The sequence below is a fragment of the Patagioenas fasciata genome, chromosome 14, assembly GCF_037038585.1.
Source record: "Patagioenas fasciata isolate bPatFas1 chromosome 14, bPatFas1.hap1, whole genome shotgun sequence".
Lineage (NCBI taxonomy): Eukaryota > Metazoa > Chordata > Aves > Columbiformes > Columbidae > Patagioenas > Patagioenas fasciata.
In genome coordinates, this window is record NC_092533.1 from 19,199,497 (window position 1) to 19,217,141 (window position 17,645).

Sequence of the window (17,645 nt, forward strand, 5' to 3'; positions counted from 1 at the left end):
GTAAGAAGTCACCCTGTACTATATCTTGCTGCTTCTGCTTAGATGAGTTTGTCCGCAAAGTCAGTATCTTGCTTTGTCTGCTTAATGTCCCCGAAGCGTTAGAACACAGCGAGTGACCTGCCGAGCTTAGGGTAAGAAGGGGCATATTCAGTAAATACACACGCAGTTTATTAGGAAATTGCAGATCTACTGTGAAAAATGGACCTGGGAACGTAAGGTAGACTTGCCTTCTGCAGAGCTGGGAAGCAGGTACGAGGGCACCAAGCAAATGGTTTCCAAATCCTGCTTCTGGAAGGAGAAAGCAGGTTTACCAGTAATTTGGAACTTCTCGGTCAAGTTCAGGAAAGTCGCAGCTGTCTGCTCTGATTCTCATCAGAAATTTAGAGAACTTGTCTAGTTGTTTGTAGTATAAATTTCACTAGCTTCATCCTGCTGAAATGCTTTGTGAAATCCTGTCGTGGGCAGCACTTTGAGTCGGCCTTTTAAATCCTTCCTGAGATTTAATGTAAAGCTCTGGTCCTGGTTGTTCTCAAAGCTGAGCCAGCTGCAAAGCACGGGCTTTAAGAGGAGCTTTAAAGTTGCAGCGGGTTTATTTCAGAGGAGGGGGAGTCTGGATGTATTTTGAGTCACATTCGTCTGAGATTTTGGAATGACTGTAAAAGGCTACACAACGTGTTATTTCAAAGACAGATGCATTAGGAAGGAAAGCCGGGTCTATGGCTGATAGGCAAGTAAAGTTATGTGAGCTAAATATCTGGTGTGGACAGGTGACCTGCACCTCTCCCAGTGTCCAGCTTTATTGTAAATTAGTGCTTTAATGGACTTGGCACCTGGTTTCTAAAGTTAGTACGAAGCAGTGTGCCTCAATTCCTCCTGACATTAATAGCAATAACACTGAGCCGCTTGAGTGTTCCCTTGTGTAGACAGCTGCTAAAGCCAATGTTAAGGCCTCACCATTTAATCTACTGTAGAAGAAACTCGTGTAGGTGCTGTTGGTCTCATGTTTTAGCTCTGTGTTTTGCTGGCATGGTATTTTGTGCAAAAATTATACTTGAATTTCATGGATGAATGCAGATGTAATGAATTATTTGTGCACAGGGTACTGTTGTTTCCTGGTTTGTTTTTTTGAGTACTTGAATTTTATTTGCTTAGGGTGGAGGTGTCTTGGCCATGCTTTTGTAGTATAATTCTTTAAAAAAAGCTGAGGGGAAACCTAAGGGCAATACTCATTAATCTTAGTCTTACGCATTTCTTGCAGTCTCATCTAATATCAGATAAAATCTGTCCCACTTGCTTTGGAGTTAACACTGCAAAGTAACGTCTTCCCGTGGAATATTTGCTGTTCAGGGTGTGCCTGTTTCGAAAATGAGAGACTGGGGAGGCAGAAGTGAACTTGGTGTCTTTGATGATGAAAACTGAAAAGAGGAAATAATTTAAAATACACCAAGGGGAGGGGGAAGAGGAAGCATGAATGTGTACTCCTGCTGATTGAGATCCCTGATGTTATGATATTTAATATCACTTGACTTTTGAAATGTGAAACAACCCTATCAAAGTCAGTAGTAAAGCTAAGTCGAACTTGAGTGCAAGTTTATGTGGGTCAGAGCTTTAGTTCTTGCCCAGGTTTTGAATTTCAAAAAGTACAATGTGAGTCAGCTATGAAAGGCCATGTAAATATTCCTGTGCAGCATTTACTATACAGTCCCTGAAAGCGAAGCGAGCATTTTATTACGCACCGAGCCCAGACTTCATCTGCATTTGTCCCCGTCAAGTTCAACTGCACACTGCCTTGTCTAGACTAGAGTTTTAGATGGGCTTACTATTATTTTTTTAGATCGTGTTAGGCCTCATCCTTAAAAACTTCTTACAGAAAGAGTGTAAGACAGCTTTAACATCCTAGATGAGTTTCAGCCACGTTTTTCTAAGCATTTAACTTATTCACTCAAAATTTCTACTGTTTGAATGTGCAGCGTTAGCTCCCTGGTCCGAGTTTCTCTTTGTGCCCCAGTTCTGGTTTATTCCGAGCGGGTGTGCTGCTGTCTGGAGGTGCCTGGGACGCCTCTGGTTCTGCTACGTAACAGCACAGAGAAACCATTTTTCCTCTGAAAAACGTAGGATATTTTAATGCAGAAAGGGATATCACACTTCCGGAGTTTGAAACTGTGGGCGTTGGGATGTATGTACATGAAGAAAGCAAGCGCTAAGCTAAATCTTGTGTATTTTGGAAAATTTACATCATTTCATTAACCATTCAGAGTGACTTACATAAATGTCTCGGGATTTTCTTTCCATTTTTCTGTGTCTTACTGAAAACGAGATACTGCATCTCATGAGTCTTATCCTGATGAATTAATGATAATGGAGTAATGTTGTTGTTATATTCAAATAAAGCATTTAATCTTTTCTCCACTGAACCCATATTCCTTTTGTAGCATTCGTTTTGTCGTAGCAAGCATGTGCTTTGATCTCCAGGAGCAGAGTGGGAGCGCCTTGTCCATCACCCTTCAGTGAATTCAGTGTCCTATCTAGAAGAACGCTGTGGTAATGAGGAGAATTTCTCTGATAAACTATTTTCCCTTTGTCTTGCTTTAAATGCCCTGAGTCCTCACTTAGTGTTTTCCCCAAATGCAAGGAGCTCACGTGCAGGACTGGAATGGCCTTTGGAAGGTTGACAGCATTGAGTGATTTTTATTTTGAATGGCAATCATTTAGCTACACAGATTTTTCTGACAGAAAATTGGTTACCCATTTTCTTAGAATGATCCGATAACAAAAAAAGGAACAATCAAAAACATTTCACAAGTTAAAATGAATTTGGATACCTTTTTTTGAGAAATTCACTTTTGCATTTGTAGTTTGTCGAAGGACAGAAATGCAAGAGCAAATTATACCCAAGACAACTTTCCTGACCTGAGAAAGCAGCTGATTTTAAGTCGAAGCGGAACACTTGAATGTGTATGTAGAACTCCATGGATTTTGGAGATACATTGTACGAGTGGTACTCAAACAGCCTTCCAAAGCAGGCACTCGGGCTGGCCGTGAGACTGCATTTCGACCGTGGAAGAGGTAGTGGTGTGATGCACCGATTGCAGCAAACTGCGTGGAGCATGTGAGCACATGGCACCTCTCAAGGGACAACTTGGGTTTGAGATGAAAAGAGGAGGAGCACAAAATACTTCTGTTGGTCTCACGTAAATTGTGGCTTTGTTTTCGAACGCCTCGGCAAAGACGCTCAACGTGGTGCCAAATCGTGCGGCGTAATGAACGCGTTACGGTGCCAAGCCAGGCTGTCACTTGTGGAACACGCGGATTTGTGTTACCTGCATGCCCCACACTTGATTTCCAATTAAATATTCACACTGAAAAGTGTATTTTGCCGTTTTCGCTTTTCCACCTCTTGCGAATACCCAGCCTCCTTGTCCTGATAGCTAGTTGGTCCAGCACTGCTCTGCTTGTCACTAGTTTGAACGAGTCACTTCAGGTCAAACACCAGGTAAGGTCGGGACGGTGCCCCCGCGAGCAAAAGGTTTGAGCTGTTGGCACCTCTTCCCTGCCGAGTGTAAAATAATACTGAAGGCCTTTGAACGCTGTTACTGCTGGTTTTTTCTGTCCCATTGTGTTTAATGCTGTTTTTTGAGAAACTTAAGATCTGAGGTCGATGTTAAAGTTGAGTTGGGAGCATCAGTTGTCGTACTGTCCTTAGGTCTAAGCTCGCTTTTCAAAATACCCCTTTTTGCAGCATTAAATCTGAGCTATGGGGGGATGAGCCTGTCGCTTCCACCCATAGAAAGGGATTTTACTGACTACAGTTAGTTTCCCCAGGAATTTATCAACATTGAGTGCTGATGGAAATAAAGTATCAGTTCTGCTGGCCCAGGCCTGGATCATGCTAAACTAAACTTGGTGTTAGATTACCAGTGTTGAATAGTGCTCAAGTTTCTTACAGCTAAAAACCCGAAGAGAATTCCAAATGAAAGTTGAAGTTTTTTGGCCGTGCCTTGTTTGCCAAACTGTATCTCTGGGCCCACCTTCCCCAGGAGCTGGTGCTTTGCTGTAAGAAAGTTGGGAACAGCATTTCAGACTTCAGCATTTGGAAACCTGAATAATTCGTTAGGTTCTAATGTTCAATTTTGTTGTGTAATAAACTGCATAAGAAAAAAGTTGCAGGAGGAATTAATTAATATAATTAGTGGAATGCTCCTTAATAAAATTGAGTAAATTAGCTCCTGCATTTGTTTTACTGTATTTTTCTTTGGAATTCCGGACTATTTCCCCTCACCAGTCTTTTCATGGGCTGTGTTTAGAAAGTGATTTTTGAAAGCAAGGATATTTTTACCTTAAGAAGAGAGTTTCCCAAACTGTAAACACACCAATACGTTTTGATCCCTTAAATTAATCTTATATGAAAAAACCACTGCGGTGAAAAATTCCAAGTTCTATAAATACTTTCTAAAACCTCCAGCAGTGAGGTTTGGTTATGGAAATGCTCTCATTGCAGTTAGGACATTGCAATATTTCCATATAGCGAAGGTGTGTTAGTTCCATCAGGAACACGGGGGATAATCCCTGTTAATTTCTTGAGCAATTTAGTGCGCTTTGTAGGTTTTTTGTTTGGTGTGTTGTTTTGGGTTTGTTTGTTTGAAGGGGTAAGAAAGTGTGAGTTCTGTTTGGACATAACTCTTAATTTCAAATGCACTCAAATGAAAGGTTTCTGGACGTTTTCTAGTGCTTTAACAAAACAGCACCTATAACAAGTACAAGGTGAATACCAATTTTGAGTTGTTCGGGTGCTGAGGGTTTTTTTAATTAACAATATGCTGCCTCTATCCCGAAAGTTATCAGGTACATTGTAAGAACGCTGCTGTGCGCTTTAATATAAGAAGTTCTTAACATCTGAGCTTTATGGACACTGAAGCATATTCCTGTTTTACCGGTACCGCTGAGAATTTCTAGTTTCGAATGCAAACGCCAGCATATGCATGGTTTTCTTCAATTTGAGATTCAAGATTGAAACCGAAACATTGAAAGTAATTCCTGAGGCTGGGCCAGCAGAGCAGCAAAGGCCTGAGTTCAGGGTCCTGTTGTGCGAAAATTGAATCTTGAATACGCTATTATGCTTTTATTTCTGACAGTTCCTGTGTGAGCAGGGTTAAGAAATAACAAGGCAGTGAAGCACACAAATATTTGCACATTCCTGATGAAGTAGAATGCAATATTTCATTTGTAATGTTGTGCAATATCATTGCTAAGTGTCAAGTGATTTTTATAGACATTTTTGTTCAGGGTTTTATAATACTGTGGAAAGTTTTTGTATGGCTTCGAATTGGCATGGAAATGGCCTCTGTGTCTAATGTATTTTGAATTAAATTAAGAAGTAGTCATCAAGTTACCCATATTTCTCTTAAGTTTTAATATTCGGCTTAGTTAGCTAGAGTAGTTCCTAAAGTAAAACACACTAACAACCTAAACCAGTGATTTTTAGCTTGTAATTTGTGGACTCAATATACACATTACACACAGTTTTTTAGATCTTACCTGAAAATCTTGGAGAAATTAGTTGTGTTTCTTGATCAATGGCTTTTACTGAGTGAGGTGAGCAGAACTGACATTTTTACTGGGCCTGTATGTTTAAAAATGGAAACATTTAGTTGGGCTTTAATAAATAGCTGCAGCAATGCACTGAATGTTGATGGTTTGGTGTTGTGGGAACACCAGATATTGTGCCAAATAGGGTTAAATAGTGAACTGGATTAGAAAGGAAGTTTCTTGAATGATATATGCTTCTTTTGAAGGGAGACTATAAACTGTCTATATAAGGTCTGGCATTTTCTATATCCTCATCAGTGGGTTTGAACAGTATATCCCATCTTTCTTTAAAATGTTTTGGTTTTTCGATGTCCTATTGAAATTAAGGAAGTTCCCCTAATGTCACTGGTTGACAATTCTGGGAACTAAATTTCAAGTATTTGTATGAGGATGTGTCAAAGTAAATTATTACGATGTAATTAAAGATACACTGGATTAATTACTTCATAGCTAAATCAAAAAATCACATTTCTCTAAACTTCAAATAAGAAATGTTTAATAGAAAACCGATTTATTTTGATATTGAAAGAATAGCACAATATAGCGTGAATGTGTGAGGCGAATGCCCCTGGCGGGGCCGGCGACCTTCCCGCCCAGGACAGGACAGGGTCCCCTGTGGTCTGGTGCTGGTTCTTCTCTGGTTTTACTCTAATTTCTCTCCTCAGCACAGAAATGAAAACATTAGGCTTTCTTTTCTTTAATTTTTAAGATCTAAAATGAAAAGAATAAAGTTTTTAACCTCTTTGGTTGCTCTGGGCTCCCTCCCCTCATTACTGGCCCAGGAACCACTTTCTCCGAGTCTTCACCTCCACTTTCAACTTTAAACTTCGTGGGATTTTTTCTTTTAAAGACTCAGTGTTAGTTAGAACTGAACAGGCAGCCTGTGTGAAAACCATTGAAAGTGCAGTCTGTGCCAAAGCCCCGAGCTGGGTTTGTGCGCTGCTCGATAGTGAGGAATGGAATCCTTCCCCGACTTTATCTGATGGCCGTGGAGCGTGTGTGCTGTTCTGTCCTTAAAAGGAACTGTGAAATAATATCATGGAGCTAGAAAAGGTTTGGGGAGTCTGTCTGCATCAAATTTCTTCAGGAAAGGGACAAAAAAGATTCCTTAATAGTTCCTGACTGGTAGTGTCAGCGATGTGGAGCCTGCTGGTCAAGCTGGGTTCTTTCTGGCTTGGGTGGTGGTACGAGTAATAAATGTAGTTAGGGTATAATTTAGCTTCAGCTGATCGTACAGAGATTTTTCCCCAGTAACCCATTTAATCAGGATACCACACATCTGGGCTAAGCAGAACTTGGTCTATTGATTTAAACTGAGCAAGGCGTTGTTCCTCCCTAAAAAAAAATACCTTGTTTTGGTTGTGTCAGTGTCCCAGTGTACAGACTGTAATTTGAGAAGTTAATGTCGACTTGGCTGTCAAAATAAATAAGCACAAATGATTTGAGAAAGTGGCGACAGTGATGGAAAGCTCCCACAGTTGCGTTCCCCACGGGTGGCCGCAAAGGTGTTAATAAAGGTACCCCCGTCGCGCTGGTCCCAGGCCGGCGGTTTCGGGGTGAGGCCCCGTCCCCCGGCAGGAGCTCTGCTGGGCACCGCCGAGCGACGCGCCCACCCCAACAGCCACTGGGAGTGAGAGAAAATGTTCACCTGAGCCCTAAGCCAAGCGGTTGCAGACGAGGAAAATCTGTTCGTTACAGGACAGAGGGACGGCTTATTTTCTGAAAAGGATCTTCAGTCGTTATTTTACCCTTGGCCGCTAACCTTGTGCTTAATGTAGTGATAACATAGATCCGTACCCACGTTAACGTACTAATGAGTTGCCTGCCTTGAGTGATTTGTTGTGGCATCTAACTGCTTCTTCTCTTCCTTCCTTTTTGTCACCCTGCAGTGTTCTGTGCCCAGGTCTTTGTGGCTAGGCTGCTCCAACCTGGTAGAGAGCATGTGCGCACTGAGATGCCTGCAGAGCATGCCCAGTGTCAGATGTCTCCAGGTGCCTTTCTTCTTTCTTGTTGTAAATGTTATGCTGTTGAACATTGTGTTAAAACTCTCCGGACTCTGTTTAATCCAACTGTTAAGTCTGCTAAATGTTTGTTGTGCATCCTTTTGCTGAAATCTTCTGCTGAGCTGCATTGTCGAGTGCAGCCGAGGGGTTCTGTACAGCAGGCTCTTGTGGGCGGGGGGTCAGCTTTTGTGTTTTATTGCCTGTTTACTGACCTTGTGATTAAGTAGCATAGTTGTGCATGTTGCCTGCTACGTTTTGCTTTCTCATTTAATTTACAAAAAAATAACATAATGAGCTTTGCCATTTCTCTTAACTTGCAATGAACTGACTAGCCTGTTAATAATTGTGTGATTTCATTTAGAAAGGATGAGCTTTTTATTTCCTGCTAAGCGTGATCCTGGTTATAGCCTTACATTACAGTCCTTGCACATGTTGGAGTGGAGAACAGTGAGCATGGAGCCCTGGAGCTCTTTGGGTTGCTCTGTTAACTCAGCTGTGCAGAGCAGGGCCTGGGGTCACTGCACAGGAGGCCGCTGAACCTCAACTTCTCTGTTGGTTTTCTTCTAGTAACTGTTGAAGCTGAATCTGCGTAATTTATAGATGGGGGAATTGCTGCTGTTTCCTCACTGGTTTGGGAGGGATTGAAAATGATAAAAGGGGAGATTTTGATACCAGTTAACAATTTTGAACTCCCAGGATGCTGACCCTGGAAGGAAAACGCAGAACACATAGTAACTGTGTGGCACTTGCTAAAGTGTTTCTGAATGTAACATTCATACCAGGGCATACCTTATTTAATATTAGCATCTTTTATAACATATTTGCATCACTCATTGGTTCAGTCTTTCACGTGTACAAATCAAATACTTAAAAGAGATGGCTTTTGTGAATGAAAACTTAAACAAATGGAGTTTTGTTTGAGTTTGGGCACTGGGTAACGTGAATGTCTTGCCTTAGAGACTCGAACCTCTCCTCTTGCCTGCAAAATGTGGCCACGGGGATTCCAACTCATTTCACTCAAAATACAAGCATGTTTTTCTGTTTGAATGCTTTATGTTTCCAGTTTCTAAATACTATTCAAAGGTGGGTGGGGGGTGGAAATCAAGACCAAGATAGATGTATACATGGATAATATAATTCTATAGGAACTGGCACTACCTCATGGCCAAATAATGGTTATAGTAGATGCTTATAGTCATGACAAAGCGAAGTCACTGAGGTTTGGTGTCTGTCTGGGGAATATTTACAAACTAGTTCAAATATAAGATCTTCCTGCTTTCTTTCCTTGATCCTCAGTATTCACCCCTCATCGGAAAAGGAAAATAAAGCTTGGTTCGGTGGGAATTGTGCATGTTTTTTCTCCTGAGACCCAACTTGTCAGTGGCCAGAGAGCACAGCAGAGTTCTTCAGCAGCTGCTGTAGTTGTGATTTGATGGGCAGTGCTGGTGGGAGCAGGTGGGCTGGGACCTGCGGGGGTGATGGTTTCCAGGTTTGGTGCTGAACCTTGGAGCTGGAACCCGCAGCTGCTTGGCCGTGGTCGTGGCTGCAGACCTGGCATTGCGCTCCTGCGCTTTCACACTTCATTTTTTTACCTCCTCTCCACCTGACTTTTGAATTTGTGACTGTATTTAGCAGCTTGAGAAGTATTTCGGGTCGGAGCAGCGTTGCTGTTAGTAACCGATGTTTACATGGTCGGTGTAGAGCTCGGTTCATGGGCTACAAGGTGTGGGGAGGGTTGGCTGCTGGGTACACCGGCAACAAATTGCAAAAAGACTCATCAGGCTGGGGGGACCTTTCCCAATTTCAGGTCACCGCTGCGTGTCCGCAGATCCCAGGAACTGCAAGGGCTGCTTGATGATCACTCTGAGAACTTTAGAACTGCCCCAAGTTTAGAAAGCAGCTCTTTGGAAATTTCACATCAGTTAGCACATCATGGCAAACGAACTGGCGTGTTTGTTTTGCCCAACTGAACTGTTTATTAAAACAATATTACAAATTGAAAAGAATCTATATATTCAGTTGAAATAATAGTAAATCTGTTTATTATGAAAGCTTTTCTCTCTCTGTTACAGTACCTATCGATAGGTACATAGTAGTTAACTATAAGTTGAACCGGCTGGGTGGTAGATTAATTGATGCAGAATACATTGTGTTACAAACTTCTGTTGATAATGTTGATTACAGGATAAAATACAAAGCAGTTTTTGAATGCACTGCTTGATACATGAGATTTTTGGAAACCTGTTATCACCCAGATGTGGTGACATATCTAATTAAAAGCCATAGCTAATCACAGAATCACAGAATCGACTGGGTTGGAAAAGCCCTCGGAGCTCATCCAGTCCAACCCTTGGTCCAGCTCCAGTCCATTGACCAGATCGTGACACTAAGTGCCGTGGCCAATCTCAGTTAGTTAATTAATGCAGCTGTTATGTCAGGATGTGTCACTTTGAAAACTCTCTCAAACCTGCATTGTTTTCAGGAGTTGTTACAGATCTGTTAGATTTAATGAAAACCACATTTGAAGCACCAGTTAATTTGTGTAGGCTTTTTGCTCTGTTTGCCTATAGGAATTTAACAACCCCAGGACATTTTACACTATATGATAGTACCAGCTGCCAGGACTAACACCTGTGACAGCCACTCTGTTTAAGCTGGTGGGATTTTTGTTTTCTTAACTCTGATTTTTGTAGAACTGCAAGCAGGAGTCACATTTTTGAATCCTTTAGAGGTATCTGTGGGAGATTATTATATTTTTTTAAGAAAAAGCTTCTCCTTTTGGGCGTGTGACTCAGTGATGCCCAAAGGGAACTTGGAAGCGAAAGTGGCACCAGCTGCTTTTCCCCTTTTTAAAATGGTTCATACCGTGACTTGCGCGTTGTTGTTTCCTGAGCTATGAGCCCATGTGTGCAGACAGGCAGGGCATCTTTGTTCTGTAGCGCACATTCCATTAGTGTAATGATGATGATTAGTAAGGTTAAGAAGGGAAATACAGGAGCCCTTCAGTGATGTACAGAAATTATCTGGGAGTTTTATCTGTTATCTGTGTTGTACAGGTCGTTAGTGAATGGACCAGGAAGAGGGGAAACAAAAAACAACCCCAGTCTTAAATCAAGAGCCTTGCAGAATTTCTTTAGGAAGCTCTTATTCAGTCTCTGCTTTTTCAGCCATTTAGACTCCAAGAGTAACCTACCACCAGTCTAAAAGAAGCAAGCAGAGATTAGGTTTAACTTTCCCATAACGTTGTTAGCAATGATAAAACATACCTAGGCCCTTCTGAAGGGAAGCTGGAGCACTGATGCTGGGGGAGCGTCCGATCCCGCACCCCCCGCCGGGCGCTGTGCTCCCTGGGTTTCCTCACGCGGTGCAATACCCACCTGCTTCCTGTAGCTTACTGGAGAGAGATTGAGTTTCCGTGTTCTGTGAGCTGTTAGTGAACGGAGAAGGGAGATAGATAATTTATTAAAACAAATGTTATTCGGGTTTGTAGCCCTTGAAGTTTGTTCTCATCTATTCTGATTTTCAGTGTAATTAATATTATTTGGAAAGAAAGTCCTTGACACTTATTACTTGGTATTATTGTATTGAAAAGCATATATTAAATGCCAGTTTGTAATACTTGAAACTGTTATAGATTCTGAGGCTTTTTTTTTAACTACTTAATTATCCTTAATGATGTTTTTGTACCAAGGAGCTTACCATTATGAGCACACTTGGATTCAAACAGCTACTGTTTTCATCTTGTTTGACATGGATTTGACTGCAAGAGCAAAAGTTGGTCTCTTAATTAGGTGTTTAGGGAAACTGGCTCTATTACCAGTTGTGTAATGGAACCATATGGATCCATCACCCTCGTGAAGCGCAGCGGTGGTTTGGCGCGTGGTTTGTCCCACTGAACTGGGCAGCAGCTCCAGCGGGGCTGTTGCGCACACAGGAGCGTCTGGGGCTCTCGGTGCTGTCTGGAGGCGTCTCCCAGCGAACTGAACACTCATCATTAGGGAGCGGGAGACAGGCACTCAAACACTGCTTGGAGTTATTGCGTAATGTCAGCGGTGATGAAATAAGGCGTGGGGAATAAATTATTAGATAGATGGAATGAAATTAACCTGGTAACCAAATACTGCTCGACCAACTTGTTTACTTGTGTTCAGTTACACTTTTCCTTGACTCTTTTTTAGGGGGATCATTGTATCTCTCTTTGAAAACTATGCTTAGTTTTTTCTTGCTTATTTAGACCCCCTCCCTGCAAAATGTTGGATTTTTTTCTATACCTTTCCACTTATTGTCCTTAATATTTTCAGGTTACTTTTATGTAGTGTCCTGCTCTTCCCTTGATGTTCACACGTGGAGATGCAGCTTGGAAGCTCTAACATAGCCCTCGGTCGCTACCAGAGCAATAAACTCGCTTCCAGTGTGAGAAGTTTAGATTGAATATTAGGAAAAGATTCTTCACAGAGAGGGTTGTTGGGCACTGGAACAGGCTGTGGTGGAGCCACCATCCCTGCAGGGGGTTAAAAATCATATAGACGAGATTCTCAGGGACGCGGTTTAGTGCTGGAGTTGTGTTGTGATGGGGCTCCGTGATCCTGAGCGTCTCTTCCAACAGAAATGATCCTGTGGTTCGGAGTCACCTTGTTCCTCCTGAGGCCAGATCTGACAGCTCCTGAAGTGCCTCTGTGGGACCTGAAGTCCCCGACTCCTGGGGCCGGTGCTCCGGTGTGCGTCCCCGCTGGGCCAGCTCTGCCCGTGTTCTGTTCTTGCCCGTGTCCGCTGATGGACGAGCAGCAGGAAGGTGCCGTTGGCTTAGTTCTTGCCAGTCTCATTCCTGCTTATAGATTAAGACAGGGGTGTATTGGTTTATATGCCATAACTGGAACCTTTCTTCACAAACACATCATCTTAAAAGCCTTTTGAATTGACCGATTGATAATTTATTACTGTTCAGAGGAACTTACTGTCTGTCAGTGGAGTTCTGAAGCGTTAGGGTTTTAGTATTTATTCCTTACAACAGCATTCCCTGCGCAGGAAATGGTTTGTTAGCAAGAAGGGATCTCAGTGTCAGCACAGCTGAGCTGGGACAGAAGGACGCTCAGCTTGCTATTTATTGTTAGGATACAGTTTAGGCTTAACTTGCTTAAGCTTCTATTTGCTACTCTTCACTTATTTTGAGCTTCTGTTGGCTGATGTTTCTATTCAGATATGAGAAGAAAGTACAACAGAAACTATAACTGGAAAAAATTGTATTTGAAAAGTAAGAATTGTGATTTATTGGCACAGAAACTTCATCATCCTTTTTTCACAGTACAGACTCAGACACGGACACGATGCAGCGTTCTTCAAATGACAATGAGCGCAGTCAATGCATTCTGCTAAAACCTGTTCCTGCGGTGCATGAAATCGCGAATCAGAAAGTGATGAATAGCCTGCCGCTGTGTAGTCTGCATCCTTTGGAAAACATTATTCTGTGCAGCTGTTAGAATGAGTTGTCACAGCCAGACAACTGCTTTGCTTCTTCTGCTAGATTTGCAGTCATTTACAAATACTTCTTTGACATATTTTCTGGTATTTTGCCTCAAAACAGTGCGACTGTTACCGTTGCTTTTTGGAAACAGTCCAACAGGTCCATTAGAAAGAAGTGCATATTCAATTCCTTTTCTTTAAAGAAACAGAACGTCTCTCCAATATCTGAAATATCTGTGCTTGTCCCTCTATTTTAAATAGACTTCTTTCTGAAACAGAAAGCTTTAAAACTAAGCATGGCATTGCAGAAGCAGTTAAAATGTCGGTGCACTAGACCTGGGGCCATTTTGTGCGGTGACATGGCCTGAATTCCCCAGTTCGCAGGGTAAAAATCTCCCATTTCTGTGTTAATCAGCAGCAGTGCTTCCCAGTATTGTTCATTCTTCTGGCCGAAGCTGGCGTCTCCTCTCAAAATTAATAGCAGTTTGGGTTTTGTTTTCGGCAGTTTCTCATAGTGTCTTTTTTTTTTCCAGTTCTCGGTATGTTTGTGGTGCAGACTCTGAGGGCTGATGCGACAGCTCAGTTTGGTATTAGTTGCATATATTGCTATATTCCCAGCATTTTGCAAAGGGTAACATTGCGTTTTACCCCTCCTTTTTAAATATTTTCTTGTGCCCCAGTCCCGAGCCCCTTGGTTGTCTGCAGCAGAGCACAGCCCAGCGTCCCGGGGCATTTCTGGTCCTGGGGTGCCCCGGGCTGGGGCCGCGGGTCCCCAGTGCCCGCCGCTTGGTGCCGAGCTCCCCGATGTGGCGGCCCTGCCTCCTTGCTTGGCCTGGACCCAGACTGGATAACGAAATGTAAAGTGCAGGGATTGTTGTTTTCCTAAGCGTGATTTATTGTCTGAGGGAAAGTGGTATGATAAGCACTTCTTTGAGTCATCCTTCGTGTATCTGAGTGCTTTCAATTTTATGACTTTAATTATTAACTAAGCCTGTTCTTACTTAGGGGCAGGAACAGAAACCTTCTCTTTATTGGGTCAATTCATACTGTTGATTTTTAAGTAAGAGAGAGTGGTTACTTAGGGATTACTTTAAACTTTGCCAGTGAGATAGTACTGAGCTACAAACCAGAGCTCTTCCTCGGCAGTTTCCTTCGCTGAGGAGCAGAACTGCATTCCCTGATGTAGGAAACAATTATTTTGCAAATAAAATAGGCCCAGGCAGGATCTCTCGGCAAAGCATATTTTAATAACGATTTTGCAAGACCGGGTGTTCTACCTAAAGGTCGGCACACCTAATAGGGCAAAAAGCCCCTGCTTATATCTCCCCAAAATCCCGGCCGCAATTTCCCTCCCCTGTTCCCCATTGATTGGTACTGCAGGGTTTACAGACTATATATACGGACAGTATATATTCCAGGAACAGACTGTGTTTTACATTAAGGATCCACAGTCCGATGTCTCTCTTCCTTCCCTCATTGGGCTCAGGTGTCAGCTCCTCAGTGATGTGAAAATCACCGTTCTTCGTTAAACGTTCCTTACACCTGACGACAGGAGACTGTCAAATGAAGTCAGTCTCTGTGAGCTGTGGTTCCTGTCCGTCAGTCCCTGGTGGATGGGGCTGACCCTCTTAATAAATACGAGTGCTTTCTTTTGTTTTGACCTTTGTTTTCAGCAGTTTTTAGATAGCACTAAGCCGCACACATTTCATCCCCAAGCTGCAAACTTGCTCCAGCAGTGGAGTGACCCCTTTCAGGAACCTGCTTCTCTTTCCAAGCAGCTTCTCCAGTGATTTTACCTGTGGCTGTTAGTCAGTGGGCAATTCTTTCACATCTTTTTCTTTAGAAGTTGCCAGTGTTAAAAAGTTGCAAATTCAGTTAATAATCTTTATGATAGAGATGAGGAGGAAGTGGTGATGTGACTCTTTCTTGAGATATTTCACTAAACTGCTCTCGGCTGCAGGAGGGACTTCCAAATGTAGAAAAAGTAACATGAGCTTAGAGATCCGCTCCTTATTCCTCTGGGTCACTTGCTCGCCTGCCTTTTGCTCTTGTTTCCCTCTTGTACCATTTAGAGATCACAGTCTATCGTCTCTGACTGGGAAGGATATGTCCCTGAGGAGGCAAGTACATTTTTTGGTGATGGATTCATCTATCAACACAAGATGCTAGTCCTTGCCTCAGTAAATCCAGAGCTGTTCTTTGTAGCTGCTACAGATAAGCATAATTTCAAATATAAATTTATGTTCCTCAAAAGCTGATGCAGTAATACCACGCTCAATGTATGTCACAAGTGGCGGGCAGGAGCTGTCGTTCCTGGTGCCTCGTGCAACACATCTGCAGGTGACTGTGTCTCTGAGGGGAGAGGTGTTGTCAACTACACCTTCGTGTTTGTGCTTTCTCAACCTCCTTTGAAAAAGAGAGTTTTTTGCTGTCTGATCCTGTATGGGTGCAAAGACATTTGCGAAGTAACGTGCCCTGCTGTCTGCCTGCCCTCCAGTAGTGCCGCGCTCTGCTGGGGGGGAACGGCGGCGTTCTTGGGAGGGGACAAGGAAAGGCGAGACAGCCTGGGCCAGGTAGAGTTCACATACTCCTCTTCCTCGCACCTGTTTCCCCAGGAGGAATTTTCAAGGAAAGAGAAAAATCAAATCAGATATTTGCCACTAAGGTTGAAATGGTGTGTGCAGTGTCCTCACCCAGCACCAGCAACGTCGCAGGCAGGAGGATCAGATCCTTTGCTTGTGGGGTATTAATCAGCAGCCTTGATACCGGTCTTAATAACGATTTTGCCAATATTAATAGTTCCACTCCGAGTCACCATCATAAGGACATTTATTCTTTCTGTGTTCCTGGGTTTCCCTGGGCTCTCCTGTATTTTCATCCCATGAATTATTCTGTAGGTCTTCAAGGCTGTGACACATGAGTCTTCATGTAAATGGTTTGGTTTGAGTGATCATTTGAAATGACGATGGAATCCGAATGAATCAGAGGCGATGTCGGAGTCAAGGGTGGGACAACTGTCTGCAAACTCACCGCAGGACTGAGCATGCACTGCCGACTGCGGTCTGTGGAGTGCGGGAGAAGGGGCACAGCAGCAAAAAAAGGAATGACAACTGACACCCTTTACTACTTTGCATGATAACAAGGGCAAGTGTAGAGTCTTGTTAGAAACAGCCCCAGGTTCCAGTGTAAGTTGGGGAATGACCTATTAGAGAGCAGTGTAGGGGAAAGGGACCTGGGGTGACCATGAGCCAGCACTGGGCCCTTGTGGCCAGGAAGCCAATGGTACCTGGGGTGGGTTAGAAGGGGGTGGTCAGTAGGTCAGAGAGGTTCTCCTGCCCCTCTGCTCTGCCCTGGGGAGACCACACCTGGAATATTGTGTCCAGTTGTGGCCCCTCAGCTCCAGAAGGACAGGGAACTGCTGGAGAGAGTCCAGCGCAGCCACCAAGATGCTGAAGGGAGTGGAGCATCTCCCGTGTGAGGAAAGGCTGAGGGAGCTGGGGCTCTGGAGCTGGAGAAGAGGAGACTGAGGGGGGACTCATTCCTGGGGATCAATATGGAAAGGGGCAGTGTCAGGAGGATGGAGCCAGGCTCTTCTGGGTGACAACCAGTGACAGGACAAGGGGCAATGGGTGCAAACTGGAACACAGGAGGTTCCACTGAAAGAGGAGAAGAAACTTGTTGGGGGTGAGGGTGTCAGAGCCTGGCCCAGGCTGCCCAGGGAGGTTGTGGAGTCTCCTTCTCTGCAGACATTCAAACCCGCCTGGACACCTTCCTGTGGAACCTCAGCTGGGTGTTCCTGCTCCATGGGGGGATTGCACTGGATGAGCTTTCCAGGTCCCTTCAACCCCTGACATTCTGGGATTCTGTGATATTTCTATGGCAAAATAGTCCTGTTTGCAAAGCCTCACTATGCAGAGTCGTTGCTTCTTGCGGTGCTTTGGACAGGTGGATTTTGTGGATGCTTCAGAAGATTGAGTTGATTTTGTTGCCCTTAGAGAAATAATTCAGGTCGTGTTCATCCCAGCCCTTTCGCTTTGTGAGGATCGAGTTCTGGTCGGTGCCATCGCGCTGGTGTTTGCAGCAACTCTCAGCTCTTGAACTCTTTAATTCTTACTTGTTTTTTTCATTTCCCATGTTTGCACACAATTTTTGATGCAGTTATTAAGCCAGACTTTAGCAATGATCCAAACTACACTTTTAGCCTGTTGTGGTTTGTGCGTTTTTTTTTTCCTTCCTCTATTCTAATTATATGTTATTCTTGAATAAATAAACTGCTAGATATTTACTATAAATTGTATGAATGAAACATCTTTTCCATGTCTTTGGACGCTTCAGCTCTTTTCCCATGCGTGTTGTAACTGATAAATGTTGAATGTCATTGTACTAAATGGATTAGGGCTGTTGAGAGTTTAAATTTGAGAGAAAATAAAAAAAGAAAGGAAATTTTAAAAAAAATTCCTGATGAATGATAGCGGACTTAAAAATTACTGATGAGTGAAAGTTCTCGGAGTTATTCTGTAGCTGGTAATTAAATGCCCTGCTTGAAAAAAATCACTTAAACAAGGATCAAGTGAAGATATCTTTGAAGTTGTATGT

The 17,645-nt window shown here is 43.1% G+C and overlaps 1 protein-coding gene across 6 annotated transcripts in view; it reads left to right on the forward strand.

Moving 5' to 3' along the window:
- FBXW11 (F-box and WD repeat domain containing 11) overlaps positions 1-17,645 on the forward strand; it is a 70,507-nt gene that overhangs the window by 8,485 nt on the left and 44,377 nt on the right. For 2 of the 6 annotated variants that reach the window (XM_065848944.2, XM_065848942.2), the window contains one exon: positions 7,476-7,577. The exons of 2 other annotated variants lie outside the window; for them this stretch is intronic. In XM_065848944.2, coding sequence (XP_065705016.1) covers positions 7,527-7,577 — 51 coding nt within the window. In that variant the 5' untranslated portion in view covers positions 7,476-7,526. Of the gene's footprint in view, positions 1-2,432; positions 2,542-7,475; positions 7,578-17,645 lie in introns of all 6 variants that reach the window. 2 more of the 6 variants (XM_071814891.1, XM_065848948.2) reach the window with 2 other exon arrangements.